The sequence below is a fragment of the Drosophila erecta genome, unplaced genomic scaffold, assembly GCF_003286155.1.
Source record: "Drosophila erecta strain 14021-0224.00,06,07 unplaced genomic scaffold, DereRS2 tig00000219-arrow-pilon, whole genome shotgun sequence".
In the NCBI taxonomy this organism is placed as follows: domain Eukaryota; kingdom Metazoa; phylum Arthropoda; class Insecta; order Diptera; family Drosophilidae; genus Drosophila; species Drosophila erecta.
This window is the reverse complement of record NW_020825213.1, coordinates 1,074,734-1,100,634: the sequence shown is the minus strand read 5'-3', so window position 1 is coordinate 1,100,634 and position 25,901 is coordinate 1,074,734. Positions and strand designations below refer to the sequence as shown.

General features: G+C 39.1%; 1 protein-coding gene across 1 annotated transcript in view; it reads left to right on the top strand.

Annotated features, from left to right (window-relative positions):
• Nucleotides 1–25,360, top strand: part of LOC26526097 (dipeptidyl aminopeptidase-like protein 6) — a 43,375-nt gene extending 18,015 nt beyond the window's left edge. The window contains exons 4-6 of the mRNA XM_026982820.1: nt 24,369–24,493; nt 24,555–24,941; nt 25,330–25,360. Coding sequence (XP_026838621.1) covers nt 24,369–24,493; nt 24,555–24,941; nt 25,330–25,360 — 543 coding nt within the window. The remainder of the gene's footprint in view (nt 1–24,368; nt 24,494–24,554; nt 24,942–25,329) is intronic.
• Nucleotides 25,361–25,901: the final 541 nt, after the last annotated feature.

Here is a 25,901-nt window from a genome sequence, read left to right as displayed (position 1 = left end):
AAATTGTATAATTTAAGGACAACACTATTATTGCGTTTGGAAAATTAAATTACTCAATAAAATTTAAATTTATGTATATAAATTTATTCATATAAATGTATAATAACTTTAAATAATGATTCGTCAGGTTAAAAAAAAAAAAATAAAATATCTAACGACAAGAAAAGTATAACTGCCGACATTGAAACGCCGAAACAGTAAGCGAGCTCAAAGTATTTTAAAACTCTTGTTCATTAAGAAGATGATCTTAGCTTTATTGTAATAGATTTTAACCGAGTATTTTAAGACTATAGGTCCGTAACTAATTAACACAGAGGACCTTTCTCACCGTCAGCAATCGTTCATCTTTTGTTTTTGAATAATAAAATCAATTTCAGGCTTTCAATTGTAAATGGTTCCATTTCTAATGAAGACCTAATTGTATGGACAGAAATTTGCCAAATGTTTTGGTCTGATATTAAATCTGTGCTTTTGGCGATGCATCCATGAGAGCATATGGAGCTTGAATTCGTAAAAAAACTAAGGGCTGTTATAAACTGTCATTGTTGGCAAGGAAATCCAAAGTAGCGCCACTCAAGACTAAAATGATTCAAAACCTTGAGTAATGACTTCTCACTTCTTGCAGATCTTTGTCACAGAATCAAAACTCCATCCAAACGTCCATATCGAATGAATAATTTATTATACCCAGTAGATATTTTATGTGACGACGAAGCAAATTAAACTCTTTCTGAATTACATCTGACGTAGCATTCTCAATCACAGATCTTTTTTAAAATTATATTTTTTATTGGAGATCTCAGGAACTAAAAAAGCTAGAAAAATTAAGATTAGACAAATAGATTCTAGAAACATTGACGCAGCGCAAGTTCATTTGCTTGTTTTCACGCCGGAAAACCTCCTAAACCGCCTAAGAGTGTCACGCCCACAATTTTAAAAAAAATATGTTGTCTTCTTTTAAATTTTATTGTTTGTTTTTTTCAATTTCTATCGGTATGCCAAAACGAATGTTGATCTTTCTCTTTCGCACTTCCACTCACTGACTAACGGATATCTGATAGTCGATAAACTCGACTCTAATGTCTTTATCTTTATGCCAATTACTCAAAAGAGTATACTAGATTTGTTGAAAAGTATTTAACAGGCAGAGGAACCGGTTCCGACCATATAAAGTATACATATAATAGGTTGGCAAATATCTCCCTTCCGCTTTTTTGCTCTTTATTCAATGCTTTATAAAAAGTGTTACAGTGATCGGATTTAGTTCAAATATGCGCCGTTTTGTTCGATAATCTGTTTCCATCTAGACGGCAACTTCATAATACCTCCCTCGTAGAAGCCCCCCTCCTTATTTGCGAAGAACTCGGACAGCCACTTTTCACAAGCCTCTTTTGAGTTTAACTTTACACCACCAAGAGCATTCGCCATGGACAGGAACAGGTGGTAATCACTTGGCGCTATGTCCGGGCTATATGGTGGATGCGATAAAACCTCCCATCCGAGCTCCCGTAGCTTCTGACGAGTCATCAACGAAGTGTGTGGTCTGGCGTTGTCCTGGTGGAACACTACACCCTTCCTGTTGGCCAATTCTGGACGCTTCTGGTCGATCGCCTGCTTCAAGCGGTCCAGTTGTTCGCAGTAGTTGGTAGAATTAAGCGTCTGGCCATATGGGAGCAGCTCATAGTGGATGATTCCCTTCCAATCCCACCAAACACACAGCAAAACCTTCCTGGCCGTCAATCCCGGCTTGGCCACTGTTTGGGACGATTCACCGGCCTTCGACCACGACCGTTTTCGCTTGATATTGTCGTATGTGATCCATTTTTCGTCGCCAGTCACCATCCGCTTCAAGAATGGGTCGAGTTCGTTCCGCTTCAGCAGCATATCGCAGGCGTTGATTCGGTCCAGAAGGTTTTTTTGCGTCAAATCATGCGGCACCCAAACATCAAGCTTTTCTTTGTATCCAGCCTTCTGCAGATGGTTTAAAATGGTTTGGTGACTAACTCCCATCTCCTGGGCGATGTCACGAGATGCCACATGTCGGTCTAACTCGATGTATTCCATGATTTGATCGGTATTTGTCGTCACAGGTCTTCCGCCGGCTGGCTTATCCATGGTGTCGTTTTCACCGGCTCTGAATCGTCGAAACCATTCCTCCGCGGTTCGAAGTGATAGAGTACCATCCCCCAAAACACCATTAATCTCACGGAACGTTTCTCTAGCGGATTTGCCTTTAACGAAGGAAAACTTTAAAATAGCGCGAATTTCGGCGTTAGTTAACACCATGTTTACACGTCTATAACACGTCATGCATAGCGTCGTTTTGTAGGTTATGTCAAGACCTTTCAAATTATGTATAGTATTGCCAGATACGAGCTCTGTAGCGCTTTGTACATAGCCGCGAAATTCAAAAGACAAAAAGGCGGAAGATATTTGACAACCTTATATTATATATTATATTTAAAATAGAACTTGATGATTACAAATTTATTTTACCCGTTACGCGCAGAGTAATAGGATATACTATTTCGTTAAAAAGTATGTAACAGGAAGAAGGATGCATAATGTATATATTTTCTTGATCAGGATCAATAGCCAAACCGATTTGACCATGTCCTTCTGTCTGTCTGTATAAACGCCTCGATCTCAGGGACTACAAAAGCTTGATAGTTGCGCAAGTTTGTTAAATGATGTTGCCCACTCTAACGCCCACAAGCCACGCAACACTGACACTCTTTCACTTTTGAACATTTTTGAATTTTATAAATTTTTTTCACAATTTTTAACAGCATTCCAGAAAATGTGGAAATTCCTGGTTGGCACTTTCACTAGCTGAGTAAAGTTTTTCTGATAGTCGGAGAACTCGACGATAGCATTTTTTTACCCGTTACTCGTAGAGTAAAAGGGTATACTTTCCGACCATATAAAGTATATATATTCTTAATCAGGATCAGAGGTAGAAACCTACCAGACGGTAGCTGTAAAACCTTTACACATTAAGTCAATTCCAGAATTTACTGATATACAGGATGAATACGTGGCATGGAGGCAATCGGCCACGGATGCTTTTGAATTATTCAAGGATTATCCAGACAGTAGCGGACATTACCAAGCCGTTACAATTATTAGAAACAAAATTAAAGGCCCAGCGCGCGCTGCTAGTTTCACATATCACAGTGCTTAATTTTCACGCCATTTTGGCTAGACTAGACTGCTCCTATGAAGACAAAACATCCTTGCGCCTATTCCGACAGAGTCTTGAGTCTGTCCGTCAGGGCGAGCAAACCCTAATACAGTAGTACGACGAGGTCGAACGAAAATTTACCCTCGTTACTAACAAAATCGTCATGACATATGACGATGAAAGAGCCACATTGCTTAATACAGAGGTTTGGGCTGAAAAAATCCCTAAGTGCTGTTGGGTTTCCAGCAGAGCCCAAAGACCTGCCAGCAGCTCTGGCACTAGCAAGAGAGGCAGAGCCCAGTATCGATAGAAGTATGTTCGCGGCTACATACGCCAAGGCGGTGGAGCGGTGATTTCCACAAGAGCCAACACCGTGCGCCTGAAAATCAAGGCAAAACTTTTGTTTTCGACCGCGGACCAGAAAAAAACCCCTATTATTTCAAAGAGCCAAACAAGAATCAAAATACCGGTTCATGGCGCAATCATAATGACTGGGTCCTTGATCTACACAAACAAAATCAATCCCCAGAACCTATGGACATAGATCCATCATCTTCAAAATTTCGACATACAATGTACTTTAGGCAGGAAAGTAATAAACATGCCCCTAAAAGATCAAACTCTTCTGAGAGAAATTCTGGCCAAAGGCGCCAAAGGGTTTTTAAGGTTGAAGAGAATGATTATGAAAACGCAGCTACAGCCGCTTTTAATGCGATTGACGATGACATTGACTACTCGGAGTGCAATGACATTATTAATTTTTTAGAGGAAGGTCCCGCTTGCCTTTCATTAAACGAAGGCTGGCGGGGAGAGTTTTAAAAATTCTCATAGATACTGGAGCGGCAAAAAATTATGTAAAGCCCCTAAAGGAGCTGAAAAACATAACTCTTGTCGACTCTTGTCATGGCTCCAGTAGAGTAAACAGAAAATGCTTAAAGCACATATTTGGCCTAACGGCCCCATTCTTTTTACTTGACACTATTAGTACATTTGATGCCATAATAGGTTTCGACTTTCTAACGCAGGCCGGAGCGGCATTAGATCTACCCAACAGCGCAATCAGGTACGGAAATGTATCTGAAAAGTTAAAATACCACGAATGCGATACTGTGAACTTCACAAATATCGATGACGTGGAAGTCCCAAGTTTAGTAAAAGCTGAGTTTAAAAAAATGATCCTTAAGAGGAAACAAATGTTTTCGCACTCTAACGAGGCGCTTCCATTTAACACCTCGATCATTGCCACAATTCGTACGGAGGCTAACGAACTCGTATACTCGAAGCTATATCCTTATACTATGGGAGCAGCAGATTTTGTTACCACAGAAATTAAACAGCTGTTAAAGGATGGCATTATTCGGCCTTCTAGGTCACCATTCAACAGCCCCACATGGGTTGTTGACAAAAAACGTCTCGATCTCAGAAACTACAAAAGCTAGAATGTTGAGATTAAGCAGCCAAAACTGCCGCGCCCACATTTTTGAAAAATGTTTGTATATTTGTTCATTTTTAACGGGTATCTGATAGTCGGGGAACTCGACTATATCATTTTATCTTATTTGTTTTTAAATATACGTGTATTTATCCTTGATTCTTATGCCGATTTCGCTTAGATAAATGGTATTGGTGATAATTTTTCTTCGTTTTTTGACATATTTTACATATTCGTTTTACACATTTTTAAATCTTTGATCTTTGTTATTTGTTTATATAAAAGGAATCTCGCTAATTGGTCCAATTAGGATACTATTAGGAGTTAACGCCACGGTCTCAGTCGAACATGAAGGATAATAAAGCAATGGGTGACTACCTTACATAAATTAGATGTCGAAAAAAATACCTAATACATATGACTTTATGTACATATATTTTAGTATTTAGCTTTAAGTTACCTTTTGTCAGATTGTATTAATCCCTTTAATGCTCCTCACAAATGAAAAATTAATTGTTTGGAAAACTGAATATTATTTTATTCATATTTATACCCGTTAATCGTAGAATAAAAGGGTATACTAGATTCGTTGAAAAGTATGTAAGAGGTATAAGGAAGCGTTTCAGACCATTTAAATTATATATAAGTTTGGCAAATATCTCCCTTCCGCCTTTTTGTCTTTTGAATTTCGCGGCTATGTACAAAGCGCTACAGAGCTCGTAACTGACAATACTATACATAATTTGAAAGGTCTTGACATAACCTAAAAAACGACGCTGCATGGCGACGCTATGCATGATTATAGACGTGTTATAGACGTGTAAACATGGAGTTCACTAACGCCGAAATTCGCGCTATTTTAAAGATTTCCTTCGTTCAAGACAAATCCGCTAGAGAAACGTTCCGTGAGATTAATGGTGTTTTGGGGGATTGTACTCTATCACTTCGAACCGCGGAGGAATGGTTTCGACGATTCAGAGCCGGTGGAAACGACACCATGGATAAGCCAGCCGGCGGAAGACCTGTGACGACAAATACCGATCTAATCATGGAATATATCGAGTTAGACCGGCATGTGGCATCTCGTGACATCGCCCAGGAGATGGGAGTTAGTCACCAAACCATTTTAAACCATCTGCAGAAGGCTGGATACAAAAAAAAGCTTGATGTTTGGGTGCCGCATGATTTGACGCAAAAAAACCTTCTGGACCGAATCAACGCCTGCGATATGCTGCTGAAACGGAACGAACTCGACCCATTCTTGAAGCGGATGGTGACTGGCGACGAAAAATGGACCACATACGACAATATCAAGCGAAAACGGTCGTGGTCGAAGGCCGGTGAATCGTCCCAAACAGTGGCCAAGCCGGGATTGACGGCCAGGAAGGTTTTGCTGTGTGTTTGGTGGGATTGGAAGGGAATCATCCACTATGAGCTGCTCCCATATGGCCAGACGTTTAATTCTACCAACTACTGCGAACAACTGGACCGCTTGAAGCAGGTGATCGACCAGAAGCGTCCAGAATTGGCCAACAGGAAGGGTGTAGTGTTCCACCAGGACAACGCCAGACCACACACTTCGTTGATGACTCGTCAGAAGCTACGGGAGCTCGGATGGGAGGTTTTATCGCATCCACCATATAGCCCGGACATAGCGCCAAGTGATTACCACCTGTTCCTGTCCATGGCGAATGCCCTTGGTGGTGTAAAGTTGAACTCAAAAGAGGCTTGTGAAAAGTGACTGTCCGAGTTCTTCGCAAATAAGGAGGGGGGCTTCTACGAGGGAGGTATTATGAAGTTGCCGTCTAGATGGAAACAGATTATCGAACAAAACGGCGCATATTTGAACTAAATCCGATCTCTGTAACACTTTTTATAAAGCATTGAATAAAGAGCAAAAAAGCGGAAGGGTGATATTTGCCAACCTATTATATTCTTGATTAGGATCAAGCCGAGTCGATCTGGCTATGTCCGTCTTTCCGTCCTTCCGTATGAACGTGGAGATCTCAGGAACTATGCAATTTAGAACGTTGAGATTAAGCATACAGCTTCAATAGATATAGATGCGTTCCAAATATTACAACACCCACTCTAATGCCCTCAAACCGCCTAAAATTGCCACGCCCACCCTTTTCGAGAATGTTACATTTATTTTCATTTTATTATTTTTTCCCAATTTCTACCGATATTCCAGAAAATGTTTATATTTCTGATTAGTAATGTCCCTAGCCTAGTAACGGGTATCTGATAGTCGGAGAACTCGACTATTGCTTACTCTTTTGTTATACCCGTTACTCGTAGAGTAATTAAATTTTATAAGGTCGGAAACGCTTCCTTCTGACTGTTACATACTTTTCAACGAATCTACTATACCCTTTTACTCTACGAGTAGCGGGTATACACATGCAAAAAAAGGAACAGGTAATATAAAGAACAAAAAGATATACTAAAGTTTTAAAGAACTAAGCGTAAAGCTGAGTTAGGAAATCCATTAAAAATATAGGAGCTTAAGAAGAAAAATACGAAAAACACTAGCAAGAAATTTGTGGGTCTTCAAAAATCACGTAAATTTAAAAAAGCTAAAATTCAAAATCTCTTCCGGCATTCCAGAAGAACTGATATTTCTGACTCTGCTTATAAATATATATTTGGAACATTACCTGAAGATGATATAGAAGAGTTAGGTAAACAAGAAAACTTAGATTACCTGAAAACAGAGAATTTAATGAAATAATAAATAAAAAATTCAAAAATATAAGCAGACTCGTAAAAGGTGAAGAGGACTTTAAACATTTTTAGATTTTAATATCATGTCCTTAATAATCAAATAGCCAAAAAACGTTTGTATCATAAAATTGGTCTATAAATATTAATAATAATATAATAACATATAATATAAGTGAAACGCAAATTAAGCAAGATTGCGAAATGTTCCAAATCAATGCAGGTCAACAATTTTATAAAATTAAACCAATACAATATAAAAATAAAAAATACGTACAAAATTTACAACTTCAAAAAATATAAAATTATTCAATTATAAATTATATTATCCGAGTATTTCTTTGTAATAACGAATATGATTGCCTTAAATAATAAAAAAAAGTCTATTACACATCATCGAAATCAGAAATGAATTTATAACTTGATTATCTTTACAATATTCATTAGTTATAATTTTAAACATCGCTCTTTACATCATATTTACCTATAGGTAAATATAAAACATAAGTTCTTGTTTAAATCCAATTTAAGGGATGTAATACCCTCTTCTAAGGCAAATACCCTAGACACAAAAAAAAAACCATTTGTAAATACTTTAGGTTTAGAGCCAACTATCGGAGTTATTCATATCAATTTTATCGACCGACCACACCCTACTTTTTTATAGCTCTATAGCTGTGAGCCAAAGGTCCGCTCAAGTTCCATGGCTTTCACGAAAGCCAAATTATTGAGCTGGGATTTTGTTGTAGGCCCTCAGATGTGGATTGAGTCGAATTAGCCATTTTAAAATAGTTTTGAAAGACATGGGAATAGTCTGGCCTGTACGATGAAAGTAAAATAATAAAATTTGGTAAGGGCAAAAAGCTGGTTGATGTAGGGACCTGCACAAAGTGCCAGTTTAATGTTCATTATCGGAGTTATAAGGTCACAGCCGCGAGGTTGTTTTTGGGATGAGATTATGTATAATACTTTTTATTATTTCATTTGTGGCGCTCTCTGCATCACTACGAGCCCAGCCGCCTGCTAGATTTTTAATCGGCCAAACGGTTTCAGCTGATGGGCGAAGAGCTTGGTGTGCTCTCCACAGTGACGGCTTAGTGCCTGTAGGTGATAGTTGATCTATATATCGACATTGAACATATTCCTCTTCTTGTTTCAGAGCATTGCATACGTTCCTGTGCGTAATGTAAATCAATTACAGTTCTTGGTCGCCGACGGTCAGCCCGACATACATACATTTGACCAGATCGCTACTCGCGGCGTCGCTGTTTAGCTTTCTTTTTTTTGTTTGAAGCACTAAAATAAGTCAAGCCACCACCAGGAATCACTTACAGGATGTAATCGCACATACGTGTAAATCGCACCATTAGGGAACATCTAAGTCTTGTCTGCAATGGCTGGCCCAATGCGAGGCTACTAAGAAGCAAATTCTCGGGTGTCGTTGCATAACATGTGACACAACCAAACACTGCGAGGTATATTGAAGTAACGGATCTTTGATCGGAAGGATAGGTACCTTAGCAATCGATAGCTTAGCAATCTGAAGGTGTAACGATGAGTAACCGATATTCGTTAGCTTTACATAAATCAGTTTTCTATTGCTTATTCATTTTTTAGTAATCTAAAAAAGAATTTGAATATCTGATAATTATTATTTTTTAGTATCTTCTTCTGTACAGTCAAATACCCAGAGAGTATCAGCCTAAAAATCATTATATTTAACATGCGTATATATCAGCCTAAAAATCATTATATTTAACATGCGTATATATGTATATACAAAATTTTTATATTTTTATTATTAGTAGGTAATCAAGTGTGGTGCATTTTTTAATGACGTTAACCAATAATGGCAAAGATATACAATTAAGAACTAAGGTGACATTCTTGTGGAAATGCTTTAGTGAAGTGCGTTTGTGAATTTGAAAAATGAATTCAACTTAATTTTCCTGAAATGAAAAAGTCGAATTTGCTTCGTTATTAAAATTATAACAAAACATCGTTCCGTTTTGAACACTACGGTAGATCTAACAGAGGAGGGTGTTGGGTAAAAAATAAGTATAATACAACAATAATAAATAATTCTGTTAATATTAAAATTCCGCGTCCTTTGAATGCTAGTTAACTGCATAGTGATATCAAATTGTACGAACGAAGGAGTGGGAGAGATAAAAACAAATTTTATTTAAGTTTCCAGGGGGGTTGAAAGTGAGGGGAAAAATCAAGAATCATCATTAAATATATATAACATATTAGCCTTATTAAACTAGCACCATCCGACTTCTTAAAGTCAAGAAAGCTATAACAGTGGCGGTCATCGCGTTCTGTCTATCCAGCGTCCGCATAGAATTTTTGCACGCACACCTACGACCGTTCGCTGCCGGTCCCCAGCGTCCGCATAGAATTTTCGCTCGCGCATTTGCACACGGCTCGTATCAGCCCTTTGCATCTGCCGGCCATATTCAAGCTGCATCACTCCACCACTGCTCACGGCCGCTGTTGATCATCGTGCAGCCTGGACATCGTTGGAGTGGAGACACCATCCTCCAAATCTCACCGCCATAGTTGGAGTCGACATCGCGGTCCTCCATCTATAGACCAACACCCTGGAGCACGGCCCAGCATACAAGTTAACACTGTTAATGGTTAAACTTAAGTCGATGTAAGTCCGGGGTTGTTACCCTAACATTTTATATGCAGATTCAGCATAAACGCCTCTAGGGGCCGCTTTTGTAAAATAGAATCAATTTCAGTTTGATGTCAATTATAATAAAGAGCACTCGCTCAAGAATCCTACTCCAGCGAAGGCTGCATATTTTATATTGGTTGGCTAGCCTTAAGGGCAGTCAATAACGGAGAAAGTTCCCCCATACAGGGTGCGTTATGAAAGTAATGCGCATGGTTTCATTGTCACGTAACTACCTGTCGTAGCACGCTCGGACCTGTCTGAAAATTTGGGGCGGAGTCTCTCCTTTCCAACGCGCTCGGTCTCAGTTCGCTCTGAGCAATAGAAGTGGTAGGACGTGTCGTAGAGCGAAGTAATTTTTTCTGTTGTGTCACGGTGCGATGGAGCGTTCGCTGGAACAGCGGTACGCCATAAAGTTTTGTGTGCGACTTGGCAAAAATGCATCGGAAACTTATCAAATGCTTCGAGAGGCCTTTAAGGAGGAGTGCATTTCGAGATCTCATTGTGGAAGGTGGCACAAGGCTTACTACAAAATGTTGCGCACCACGAACAAAGAAGATCTCCGCTCCTCTCCCTGATCGAGAGGCCGTCCAAGTCGGACTGACGTCATCACCCCTTCCCGTCGGACTGCGGTGTGGGACAACCCAGGAAAATAACTAAAACATAATTTACATACCCTCGTTCAGCAGCAACTTAGATGTTCGGTTTGGCGAGCGAAAACTTTCCACGTTCCATTTTATCGTCTCGCTCGCACTTACACACCTTGCCAATAAAGGCATTGCCAGTTCAAAAACAAAAGAGAACGATGTAGTCTAGTTACCCGACTACCAGATACCCGTTACTCATCTAGTGGAAGCGCGAACGAGAAATTTCAACATTATCTGGAATATCGGTAAAAATTGGAGAAAAAATAATAAAATGAAAAAAAAAATTAACAAAATTAAAATTTTTTTAAGTGTGGGCGTGACACTTTTGGGCGGTTTGTGGTCGTTAAATTGGGCGTGGCAAGCAATTTTTTTTTTGGCAATTTGATAAAATATTGAATGAGTAATAAAAATATGAAAAACTATTTAAACATTTTTTAAGATTGCGAGTAACGGGTATAATAAATAAAGAAAACAATCATCTGCGAATTGTCTTGGATTGAGCAACTTAAAGCTCAGCTAACGAGTGCTCGAAAAAACATTGCGCGTATTAGCAAATCAGAGGAACCTGGTTTGAATTTATCTCCTTTTAAACTATTTTCCCTTTTGTTGATTTTGGAATCATATTTTAAACTTGTTCTAACTTGCTCATAGAGCAGATAGATCTAGCTGAGGCGCACCGCAATGCTCGTTTCGAAAAAAAAACGATAAAAAAGTAACCAGACGCAAATATCACAGGCATTGATGTCTCCACGGTAAATTTTTGGCAACACGTCTGCAATCAAGCTTACGCGCTTGTCGTTGCCGACATTCGATGGCAAGTACTGTTAGTACCAAAACTTCATCACGTCGTTAAATCAAATCCTTGGCCACCTGCCATTAATGTCTGACAACGAGAACTTCAACTAGTTGGTAAACTTTCTTCGAGGACCTGCCTTGGAAACGGTTTCAAGCATTCCAGGTGATTGCAGACAACTACACGAAAGGATCGCTTAAGGCAGCGCAATGACTACCCAACTCTCGTACTCTTGGACAACATATTGTCGCTCTTCGCATTGCCAACTGCTCTCAAGTCAAATGGCGAGCAGTTGCGCAGTCTAATTGATAATACATCCGCATTATACAACTCGATGTGTTCGTTGGGCACAAGGTCTCAAAACAGACGACAAAACCTTTAGATTACCAGAACTTGCAAGAGCAAACCTCGTTTGCCTTACCACAAGGGCTATACATGACAAAGTGGTATCAGATCTCACGAGGGATAGCTTCATTGCATCACTCAAGCGCTCCATTGCCCGACGCGGGCTGCCCTATTTTGTGACAACGTCTCAAATTTCGCAGAAGCTGACAACGCCACAAATCCTCAACTTTCGCCGCTATTATCAGGCACTCCGAGCACTACTAAAACTTCCAACAATCGCCAATCTGGAGTTGCCAGATCCAGAAGTATATAAGCAAGCTCCAAATCTATCTGTGAATGACATGTTCATCGGTCACGACGATATTATTTTTTCACAGCGGTGGTGGCTCTTTGGGCGCATACTCAGCCCCATCGCTGGATCGGACAATATCGCGCGTGTAGCCAACGTACGTACTGCCAAGGGAATTATCCTGTCCTCTACAAAGTCGATCGCATAAAGGGGCCGTTATGTTGGTCAAAACCTAATTAGCTTAATTTTGTTAATATTTAAATTCCGCGACTTTTGAAACACCTATTATAAAGATGCTTACAAATCGTACGAACGAAGGAGTGGATAGTTTGCAACGCTTCGACAAGTTGGATGTAAGGGGAGAAATCAAGAATCATCATTTAATGTTATATTATTAAACTAACACAATCCGACTTCTTATTAGAATCAATCTGAAAAACATCAGTAATCAGAAAAAGCTCTTGTTTAAGAGAGGGTTTTGATGGAAATGCATGACATTTGTAGTCCATTTTTTACAACCATAAGGCGCCTGTGAGATGCTACGTTTGCGTTTTTATTTGATTCGCATCCAAGGTGATTTATTTGCAGCTGATCAAGGATCTCTCTACAGTTAATTTTGTTGGCGCAGAAACTAGTTGTTTATTTTAAGAAATTGCATGGAAGACGCCATATTTCATTCATTCATTCATTTCATTTCATCAACATTTCATTTCATTCATTTCTTCAGTGAAGACGACCAAGGATCATTTTCACCGTGCTCTGGTCTCTTCAACTCTAACCTTCGATCAGTCCAGAACCCTTTGCTACATATAGTTTCCAAGCTTCCAAGAATTCCCAGTCGCCAACATATATTAATTGTTAATTCTTTTATAACATGCCCACTTCGAAAAATGTCCAATCCTTTGATACATTTATCAACCTCGAATAGCTCTGCGGAAGTTTTCTACTGAAGGATCCAATTTTATCACCGATTGTGATCACCGCTTTTGGGCCATTTTTGATTACAAATTATTACCGCCGGCTCGATATTTTAATACTAGCTTTTACGGCTTTACTATCAAGATTCTCAGCGCCTTAGTTACCTTTATCATTAACGAAATTCAAAATACTTATATTCCAAATTCCCTAACAATTTAAAAATATATATTTTTAAAAGTATATATTTTTAAGAAAATAAGTCGCGATATTAAGCCAAAACACAAAGAAGGGATGTTCAATGTTTCCGCTGGGATTTTCAGTTATGTACGCAAGTATAATACTTACTGGAAGCTATAGCGACGTGATCTCGTTAAACTTTAATGGGATTGTCACAGTTGTCCAAGTTACTTACAAGTCAGAATACATTCTTATTTTATTTAGTAAAAATAATTTACATGTAAAAACTTTGTCGCGGAACTGATTAATGTAACGATCAAGCATTTTAAATGTAACGCCTCAGCTTAGTATTTGTTTGTCATTATTGTCATATAGAAAGAAGACCGTAGATAACGGCCATATAAAGGCCAAGCGATTGGAGTGATCACAGAAACCGGTAGGCAAGTCATCGGTATGTAGTAAACTTTAGTTTCGTATGTGAGCAGCAGTCACAGACTTCTAAGAACAGTGGGCTTTAAGTAACGAAGCCGAATGGCGATTCACAGGCCGATGAATCATGAGAGGATACGAATTCCAGAACCGTCTATGTTTGCTATGAAAACAATCGCAAGCTTGGAAAGGATGTTACAAAGAGTAAGGGGACGTGACTGCTCATCTACACGAGCAACGTTCAGGCTGTAGTAGACGGAGCAGCTGATAGCAAAAGATTAGACTGAGCCGGACACTACGCTGGACTAGGATGATACCTAATGGTTATACTATTTAGAGAGTGGGTGAACCAGCTCGTTAAGATGGTTCAATGCTCGTTCAATGTGAATGTGTATGCCAAAGCGGACTTGACTACTTTTTGCACGATAGACACACCCGACCGCTTGTATACGGTTGGACCCGGAGAGATCAAATAAGTGGCCGAAACCGGACACTGTAGGCACGTAATTTCCCATGATGCATGTCACAAGGGAAAGAGAATGGGATTACTTAAGAATCTAAGCGGCGTCAATTCATGCTGAAGCCATCTACTTTTTCGACTCTCAACTTCGGAGTGAAAGCGGTTTCGCCAGTAGCAGCTAGTAGAGTCTTAGGAATTCTATACAATACAACTAGGCATGTGGGCAAATTATGTAAAACTGTGCTGTGCTAAAAGAATACCAGGGAGAGACTACCAGATAGCTATAACATAATATATGAATACATGAATTTTTGGTTTGCTTGCAGAGCAACAGGTAGCTGGCAGTCGAGTCACTCAACTTATAAAAGAAAACTCCGACCTTTTTATACTCAAACTTCTTAATTCCAAATAAACTTCACAATCAAGTGTTTATATCTTATATCAGCAATATCTAAAAAATAAAATAAAACATCTGATTTAAAGATAAACACCAACAATAATATAATAACAACGACGTCGTATAAAACCAATTGAACCCGTCTTGATTTTCGAAAGCTCTGCTACATATGGTCTTCTATATCTCTTAGCAGTTTTTGTCACAAGTCGTACGCCAAGGACTTATACTGGTCGACTTAGTCGACTTGGACATATACCAAGAATTTATTTTTATACTCGATAAAAGTGTATACTAGATTCGATGAAAAATATGTAACAGGTAGAAGTAAGCGTTTTCGACAATGTGAAGTATTTATATTCTTGATCAGAATGTAGACGCAACGCAAGTTTGTTTACTCAAAAAGGCCCAAAATTGCCACGCCAACAATTAATATTGTGGCACGCCCACTGTAACGCCCACAACCCAACCAAGACTGCCACGCCTACACTTTTGAATAGAATTTTTTGAATGTTTTGATTTTTTGTTCATTTTGTGGTTTGTCCTGCTAATTTCTATCGGCGTACTAAAAAAAACTTTGGATACGCGCCTTATAACGCCTACAAACCGACCAAAACTGTCACGTGCACATTTTTGATTTGCCTAACATTTTATTTTATTTCGCAGTTTCTATCGATATGCTGGAAAAATTTTAAAAATTTTCGTTTGCACTTCACCTAGCTGTGTAACTACTTAGCTGTAGTCGGGGAATTCCAATATAGCCACACTATAGCGTTCGCTCTTGTTTTTTCCTTTACACGAAGGATGTAAGAGGTGGTATACTATATTCGTTAAAAAGTACGCCGACAAATTTATAAAGCTCTGTATAGAAATGAATAAAGTTATCTTGGTAGTGAATTATCTTTCTGTCAACATCTAGCGAACGACGTTTATGACGTCAATGAGTAAAGGTAAGTATCACTAGGTGGCGATCCCGACAAATACGGGAATCGGACTCCCTTTACCTGAGGAATGGGTATCTGATAGTTAAGAAACTCAATTTCAGAGTTATTATTAGCTTTGCTTTGCGTAATTCTAAGAGCTTTCGAGTAACATCTTATTTAAAAATCGTTTAGTGTCAACTCCTTTCCTTTGGCAAATTTCAGGCAGTCTGACTTACATACGTTAGTCGTTAAACACCACGTCCGCCTCGTGGGGCTTATGTGAAAAAAGATATTAAAAAATAACTTTAAAGTGTACTATGATTGGTATGAAGAACACACATCACATCGGTTGTCTTTTATGTACATGCAGATCAAGTGAAAAAAATACAAAATTGTTTGATGTGTTCTAAAATTTATGCTTTTCCATACTGGCCGAGATTTAAATAAAGAGTATCCCTGAATAAAAGCTCAACTCACACCGAACTTGTTGACTGACCTATTGTCTAAACATGTGTTTAGACATGATAAGTAGACAAACTATAAATATGTTATATTTAAGGGCTGCAATAAACATGTCACGGGGCAGCATAAGTGGCAACTACAGATAAGTACGATTGCAGTGGTCTATTGCCGAAGTGTCAAGAGATATAATCACGCGGGAGATGATTAGCGCGGTCATAGGTCACAAACATAGATTTAAGATAAGTCTCAGCTGCATTGACCAACGCAGACTGCAGCGTCTTACAAGCGCTGCATTATATAATTAGATGATAAGAACCTATGTAAGAATGAATAAAAGGCGATGCCCTCGCAGTAGCGAGTCAGTTAGATTCAAACACCCGAATTGAACTCATTAAGTGTACGCATTAGTTTATAGTGTGAACATTTTGGTCCTTCGAGAAATTCTGTTGTTTTCCCCCACCAGTGGTAAGAAACACAGAAGAAAAAAAAACCAGCGCTTCAAAGTAAAAAGAGCAAGGTTATTCGAGTGATTCTGTTGTTTCCCCCACCAGTGGTAAGAAACACAGAATAAAAGACCACGCCTTAAAGTACTAGGACTATAAGGTGAAACATTGTGTTCTTGCTTTTCCTTGGCTGATCAATCAGCTGTGAGTCGAGGCACAGCTAGGTCAACTGGGCGACCAATCAAAAAATCCTCCAACGGATCACGCCAAAGAATATAAGCAGAAAGCACAAAAAAGTCACAGTGATTGTTTTCCCAAGATGTTGTCGGAAAGATCTGTGAAATTGATGCAAGACCAAGGAGAGCTTCAGAACAAAATACTGCAAGCAATCAAGGAAAAGGCATCTATACCAGCAATAGAAGCATTGGTAGTTCGATTTACTACTAACAACAATGCGCTGGTAAAATTGGGAGTTGGCGATCATCAATATTTTAATGATAAAATATTTATTAAAACTATGGATGCTGTCAAGGCCTACAAGGAGTCGCAATTAAAGGTAGAAACACTTGAAGAAATAAATATACCAAGTGGATCAAAATTATCTGATACCGCATCAGCTCGGAGCTCCAGTCCAGTTGATAATCTGGTTCAACTGGTGGATAGAAGAGCGGACAGGGTGAGGCAACAGATGAGCCTAATCTACGAAACCCTGGATAGTTCAAGTGAGATTGAACTAGTCAAGCAGCTGGCAATGATGAGGCAGACATTCTGCAATCTGAAGTTGCCGCACTAGAGATGGTACTTCAAATGAAGTTGGAACAGTTCAAAAGTTCCAATTACGACGTGCCAGAACTCCCAAAAGCGGACCTTCCAACGTTCAATGGAAATGCGAAGGAATGGCCAACATTTTACGAGCTGTTCTCTGAACTAATACGCAAGAAGGATCTCAGCAACACAAGGAAGCTGGGATATTTAAGAGCCTGCTTAAAAGAAGAAGCTCAAATGGTGGTTAGCCAATTGATAACGGGATCAGCAGCGAGCTATGCAGCAGCGTGGGAGCTTATCTGCAAACGCTATGAGAATAGCAGAAAGATATTCTCCCAACACTTCAACAAATTAATGGAACTGGAGTGCTTGCTGCCCCATGATGAGAAAAATTTAGGGAAGTTTAGGGAAGGCAAAAAGGAAAAATGGGAAGCTCTGCTGACGTAATTTTAGCAGAAATTCTGCTGCGGAAATTTTCGCCAGAAGTCTTGCAGCTGTATGAACAGCATGTAAAAAAGGCAAGAGCTATATAGTCCTTACAAGATGTACTTGAGTTTATTGAGCAACAAAACAACTCAGTAAATGCCATTACCAAAAATACCGCTCAGCTTGCTACAAGAAAAGTGCAAGTTAGATCGTGTGCCTTTTGCTCTAAGGATGGCTGGATATGATAATGGATATGATAAAGTGTCTCAAATTCAGAGCACAATCAATCGAAAAAAGAAAAGAATTCGTTCAAAAGAACAGCATGTGCTTTAGATGCTTTGGAAAGCATAATCCTATCGACTGCAGAAAGGAAATTACATGCAATCGATGCTCCAAAAGACACAACAGCCTTCTTCATGAAGACACAAGACGCAGTATCAACAGCAACAGCCTTAAGCAAGGCCAAGACACACTATTGGCTACAGCTATTGTTTTAGTGAAAAACAAAGCTGGAGGTTACAACGAGTTGAGGGCGCTTATTGACGGTTGATCTCAGAAGACGCTGATTTCAGAGGAAGCAGCACAAATATTAAATATATTGCATCAAATATTGCATACAACGAATACTATAGAGGTCGAAGGTATCTCCCGGACTACTCAATTATCAAATAATAGTGTCCACCTGACGATCAAACCAAAAATTCCAAGCAGCTTCCAAGCATCAACGGAAGCATTGGTTTTACCAACACTCCATAGAGCCCTTCCCAGCAAAAAGTTTGATATTGATATCAACAAAGAGTGGAAGGGCTACAGGCTAGCAGATCCACGATTCAACGAGCCAAGCAGAATTGACGTAGTGATAGGTGTTGATCTATTCCCCCTTTGGATGGATTGTGTCCGGAAATATAACTCGAGCAGCAAAGCAAAAAATTATAAGTGCCACTACAACAATAAATCTAAAGGACCTGGAACGCTTTTGGGAATTGGAAGATGAAACCGATGAGACGATTACAGACAATGCAGAATGCGAAAGAAAATTCCAAGAAACAACTGTCATCAACGAGGAAGGCAGATTTGTGGTTTCAATTCCATTCCACCAAGAGGCAAAGCTTGGGGACTCTCGCAAACGGGCAATGGCAAGGCTTATGCAAATGGAAAAGAAGTTTCAAAGAAACCCAAAGAACTGGGCTGCATACAACGAATTCATGAAAGAATACCTTAAGATGGGACATATGGAATCTGTAAAGACAACGGGTCAAGGTAAATACTATTTACCCCATCAAGCAATCATCAGGCCTGGAAGCTTAACTACGAAGTTACGAGTAGTTTTTGACGCATCCGCAAAGACGACAAATGGACTAAGCCTAAATGACGTTATTATAGCTGGCCCTAAGATTCAAAAGGATATATTCGATATTCTAATTAAATGGCGCAAGTGGCAATATGTTATGGTAGCTGACATTGAAAAAATTTATCGCCAAATAAAGGTTGCTGAGAAAGACCAAGAATACCAATATATCCTATGGAGAGATGATCCAAAATTGCCGATCAGTGAGTTTAAGTTAACAACTGTAACTTATGGCACCTCGGCAGCTCCTTTCTTAGCAGTCCGATGTCTACGAGAGTTGGCAGATCGCTTTTGCCAAGAGGATAGCGTCTAAGCAGAAACAATAAGAGACGACTTTTATATGGATGACCTCATAACTGGTGGAGACACAGTCAACGAGTGCTATGAACTTCAAAGGAAATTGAGACAAGTGATGGAGAAGGCCGGCATGCATCTGCGAAAATGGGTTGCAAATGACGAACGTATTTTAGCCGACATTCAGGACGACGGTGCTACGGAGAAAATCTGCATTGAGGAGAATGAATCGATCAAAACCTTAGGACTCCAATGGGATCCGAAGAAGGATACATTTACGTTTTCGGCAGAAAACCCAATGCTAACACGCATAACAAAGCGGTTAGTATTATCACAGTTGTCCAGAATTTTCGACCCACTAGGATGGGTGGCACCTGTAACGATTCAAGGCAAATGTTTCATTCAGGAACTGTGGAAGTTACCGATGACTTGGGACGTTGAATTGGAATCCAACTTAGCAAACTGGTGGATGGAATATGCTAAAGGTCTATCAGATTTAAAAGAAATTAGCATTTCACGCTGGACTGGATGCTCCAAAGGTATTATGGAGCTACATGGATTCTGCAATGCATCAGAGAAAGCATATGCAGCGGCTGTGTATACAAAAGTAGGCGGCAGAGTTACTTTGCTAGCAGCAAAAAGAAAAGTAAATCCTATAAAAAACAGGAAAACAATTCCAAAGTTGGAATTATGTGCTGCGCATTTACTAGCAAAGTTATTAGCGAAAGTGCAGGCTATATGGAGCAACAAGATTACAACGCATGCATGAAGTGATTCGCAAATTACTATTGCTTGGATACAGAACAAGCGCAGCAAAGATAAGTTCGTCAGAATTAGAGTGGAAGATATCAATAAACTAATTCCCAATGTCAAATGGAATTACGTTAAATCGGAAGAAAATCCAGCAGACGTGGCTTCAAGAGGGATATCACCGCAAGCTCCTAAAATCTGTGAAATTTGGTGGAGAGGGCCGAATTGGCTACCTATAGATGCACAACACTGGCCCACTCAAAAGGAATCGGAAATTGTTGTGGTATCCACATTGATAAAATCCGAATATCTGCAAAATCATCTTTTATCGAAGTATTCATCGATCGACAAACTTCTTAGAGTAATGGCGAATGTATTACGCTTCATAACAAAGCTGAGAGGAAGATCGCAACAGCCGTCATATCTTACGGTGGAGGAATTAAAGCTAGCGAAGATTGCTGTGGTAAAGATACAACAACAGCTAGATTTTGGACACGAAGTCAGACTACTCAAAAACAAAAGACCATTAGACCCAAAGAGTAAGTTACAGGCGCTAAATCCTTTTTTGGATAGTGATGGCGTACTTCGAGTTGGTGGACGACTACAAAACGCAATGATACCGTATAATGTAAAACATCCAATTATACTGGATAAGTCACATTTGACTTGGTTAATTGTAAAGGATTCTCATAAAGAAACTCTGCATGGCGGAATTAACATTATGAGAACTTATATTCAGAGGTTGTTCTGGATATTTGGCATACAAAATTCCTTAAAGAAATATTTAAGGGAATGTATTGTATGCATACGATACAAGCAAGAGATGTCCAGTCAACTGTTGGGAAATTTACCAGTTTATCGAGTAACGGCTGATTACTCGTTTCAAAATACTGGAATCGACTACGCCGGACCGTTCCAGATTCGCTGCTCAAAGGGAAGAGGTCAAAAAACTTATAAGGGATACATTTGCGTATTTCTTTATATGGCAACAAAAGCGATACATCTGGAAGCTGTTAGCGACCTTTCATCAGACAAATTCCTGGAGGTTTTTCGACGGTTCTTTGCAAGACGAGGCAAGAGTGATAACATATACTCAGATAATGGAACAAACTTCGTAGGAGCTTCAAGAGTATTGGACAAAGAATTTGTAGCTGCCATTAAAAACAATAATGAGTTAGCACCTACACTAGAAAAAGAAGGCATCAAGTGGCACTTTATTCCCCCGGAAAGCCCGCACATGGGAGGTTTATGGGAAGCCGGTGTAAAATCAGTGAAGCATCACCTTAAACGAGTTATTGGTGAAAACAGCTTTACATATGAAGAACTTGCATCGCTGCTATGTCAAATCGAAGCAGTGCTAAACTCGCGCCCATTAGTCACTGTAACGAGCGAAAACGGTGGTGAGGACATATTAACGCCGGGTCATTTTCTGGTGGGAAGACCTCTAATTGGAGCTCCTGAACATTTTGACGAAAGTAAGACAATCAGCTCTTTGGATAGATGGAAGCTTATTCAACGCATCAGAGGTGATTTTTGGAAGAAATGGAAAGAGGAGTATCTGGTGTCATTGCAACAGCGAACCAAATGGCGCCAAGTAAAGCCAAATCTGAAGGAGGGACAGCTGGTTCTTATAAAACATGAGAACACTCACCCTGCAAGATGGCCAATGGGAAGAATCATTAGTACGACTAAAGGACAAGATGATAAAGTCCGGGTAGTCACGGTTAAAACAAGCGATGGGGAAGTAAAAAGATCGCTAAACATGATCTGTCAACTTCCTGTTAGCGAAGCAAAACCAGCTGGAGCTGCAACGCCATCTATGACGGAGTCAATGCAGCTACGCAAGGACAGGAACGCTAAGCTACGCTTAGGCAGCGAGTTCCAAAAGGCAAAAGGAATGGCACTGGAAGCATAGCTACTGTGCTATGCTGATTATTGATGTTGCAAGCTACAACTGCGACAGAAAATTCGGAAGAAATTTCCAAAGAACTTGGGAAAATTTACGACGCAAAAGCTGCAGTTATGGTGAACAAAATTGGTAAAATTGAAGTCGCTTCATCCAGTTGGCAATTATTGTTTTATTATGACATGCAAGCCTATTTTGATGTAATAAAACAATCAGAGGACTTCCTGGAAAAATCCCGCTTGGTTTGCAAAAAAATGGGAGACTTCAAGGACTACTGCGATTTCTTCGGCACGACAATACGGACAAAAATTGACAACATAAAAGAAAAAGACAAAATACTACGGCACCGTACCAACCGAAAGAAAAGGTTTATACTGTTCTTTGATATCGGAAATGCAAATAGAATACAGGAAAATATGCAAACGATCATAAAAAAAGAAAAACATCTAATGGAATATGTTGACAATCAGACCTCGGTCATCAATGCCACGGAAGAATTAGTAAGAGCAACTACGATAGAAGCAAACCATGAAGGAGCACTTTATGGTATATAAGGAGTCAATTAAATTCCTTATGTTATCAAATCAAGTGCGAAACTGGATTGAAGAGGCAGAAAGCCTACAAGCAACAGCGATCTCAATGATAACGGACATTAGTGAAGGAAGAATTCATCCTACACTAATTGCGCCTAACAAAATGCTGGAGGAGCTCGAAAAAGTTAAGCAAAAATTAGGACGAAAACAAATGCTACCGGGTGGAAATTCAGTTATACAATTACCACTGATCTATAAACTGATGAAGGCACAAGCTATGTTGAAGGATAATGTCCTATTCATTGCAGCAAAATTGCCGATATACAACAATCAGGAAACGGATCTCTTTGAAGTAATCCCAATACCACTGTGGACAAAGGGAACAAAGCTTATTCCGAAATTGAATTCTAAATATTTTGCGTTCAATACAGACATAAACGCATATCACCTAATGTCTGAAATGGAAATTAACCAATGCAGACAAGAGGATTCGACAACATGGCTTTGCGAATGTAATTGGGCATGGAAAAACGCGGATGATCATCTCCATTGAAACCAAGCAAGGCACACTCATGCGAAATGATGGAATTCCAAGGCAATTCGTTCATCAAAGAGATAAGTGGATCCAACCGTTGGCTATTTAGACTGTTTCGGAATACAACAGCTAATATAAGATGCAACGAACAGCATCAAGTTATAAGACTGCCCAATCAAGGCATTATACAACTACTTGCAGGATGCACAGCAATATTAGGGGATACAACAATAATTACTCCTCAAAAAGTAATTTCGACAGCGTCTGAAATGTCTATCTTCCCCAGTTTACGAATTATAGATGACAAGGAGACATGGAACGTGGTCCCGCTGAAGCACTTGATTGTCAACAACACTAATGAACTGCAAAATCTTCAAATGCGCATCAAGACTCTGAAAAATAGCAAAGTACACATTGATGACTTGATTTTCCACACGGCAAGCGGACACTCGGCCCTAGCGTTGACAACGATTATTATAATTATAATGGTCATTTATATCCGGAGGCAACACATAAATGAGAGACAACTACTGGCCATACATTTCCCACAACCACAAACATAGATTTAAGATAAATCTCAGCTGCATTGACCAACGCAGACTGCAGCGTCTTACAAGGGCTGCATTATATAATTAGATGATAAGAACCTATGTAAGAATGAATAAAAGGCGATGCCCTCGCAGTAGCGAGTCAGTTAGATTCAAACACCCGAATTGAACTCATTAAGTGTACGCATTAGTTTATAGTGTGATCACCTATGGTAACCGATTCGAAACATGGTCATTACAAAATATCGCTCGGTTGCTTGTGTGGGAGTTTTTTTCGATGGCAACGCGTGCCTCTTTGTTGTTCTTGTTACTGAAACGTAACAATTGCACTCAAAGGTACTACGACCCAAACTTAACCGGTTTAAAGTTATTTTATGTTTGTCTGCTTTTTTGTTATTTCCTTCTACTGCGCCAATCCACACTAGTAAACCTCGAAAATCAAACACAAACTCTTTCTGTTGCCATTCGATATGAGGGTTTGCAGCCGAATCTGTGAGCGAGGATATGTTGCGTAGCCAATAAAAAGTTAATCACTGCAAGAGAGCGGTAGGAATTAAGAAGCTGTATAATGCCGACAAATTTATAGCTTGCCTGAGTACTTTCTCTGCAAATCCAAGAAAAACAAGAGTTCCCCGACTATCAGATACCCGTTACTCAGCTAGTGGAAGTGCTAACGAAAAATTTCAAAATTTTCTGGAATATAGATAGAAATTGGGGAAAAATAATAAAATTAAAAACAAATTAACAATTTTTCAAAAGTGTGGGAGTGACAATGTTTGGCGGATCGTGGGCGTTAGAGTGGGCGTGGCTAAACGTTTTTTGGCAAATCTATAGAAGTTTGCAATATATACAACCATTTTGTTGTATTTTGCTAAGTTAAGACTGAAATCATTTTTGACTATTCCGCAATGTTAAGAAACAAATTAATATAATAAAATTATTTTACCTCTGTTTCAGGTGACCAAAATTTTGTGTTGGGATACAATTAACCACAAAGTATATTTTTTGGCTACTCAAGACAAAAAACCTGGGCAACGGCACTTGTATTCTGTTCAAGATCCAATACATGATGATATAAGAAAGTAAACAAAACATTGTGGATCATGTACTCAAATATATATTTATTTTTTTTTTAATTAATAGAATTGAACCACAATGCATAACATGTGATTTGGGTGAGGATCTTTGGAGTAGTCGATACTATTATACAAACTGCACACATTTTGAAGCCTTCATAACACCAACATTAGGTGTTGCAACGAACTATGGAATTGAGTTTTACATTTTGGAATGCCAAGGTCCAGGATTACCTGTATCAGGAGTACATATGCAGACTACTCACGGTTTAGTCAAAATTTTGTATGATACACGGCCATTTTATACAGAGAAGTTGCAAAAGCTGGCTTTACCAACCCAGCGATCTTTTGAAGTGGCATTACCCCATGGAGGACGCGCTCAAGTTCAATTATTACTTCCTCCCAGCTGGAGAGAGGAGTTACGTGATGCTGCTTTCCCAGTTATTGTTGAAGTGTACGTACTCAATGCTTTAAGCTATTTGTATAAGCTTTCAGAAGTCATTACAATTACAATTAACAGTCATATCCAACATTTATGTGTGCCATCTGTAAAATTAGTGGATTTCTGAAAAACGATTCGATCATAAAATTGTACATTACCACAGCATTCATGGCTTTTTTCGGCCTTGAAAACTTAGGGTTTTCACCTTTTAAGAATGAACTTGATTTTGTTTAATAACTTTTAAAAGTTATAGTACATTCCTAATGCTTTGATATTCAAGAGGACCACTAACTCTCTCACTTTCCTTCTGTTGTTATTATGTTGTCCGACGCTTTTGAGGTTGAAGAACTGCGTAAGAATTTTATTCTCATTTTACGGTATTTTGTTCCGGCTTTCATAGCGGACATAACGGATTTGAGGGTCAATTATAGGATTGCAATTATGGCTTCTTATTGTAACCATGTCGCGGTACAGATATCAAGTATCTCTGAATCTTACCTAAACTCTAACATTCTTCGTACATGCAACCTAGGGTTCTATATACAAAATAATGTGGTTCACCACATGGAACCAAACAGTGTTACCACCTGGTTGCATTAGTTCACTTCTGCTTTTTCATGAACTAGAGTTATTGAAGATCGTTTAACCAAATGCCGGACCGTTTAGCAATATAGTGGTATTTTTTTTGTTCCCGTTGACTGGATGGCCTCACTTTAAAGTGTTTACACTGTGGCGGCCCATCGCTACAAATAACATTAAATAGAAACAGATAGAACATTCCAACAAAAAGATTTTAAATGAAAAGGCACACAGGTGTATTGCGGTATATTGGGAGCTTTGTTGTCGTTAAAGTGTGCGTGGCAACATTTGGAAACAACCTTACGCTGCGTCTATGTCTCTAAAATCTGCATGATATGCAAATCTAAATTTTACCTTTAATGTAAAGAACAAAATCCATTAACAGTTGCGGTC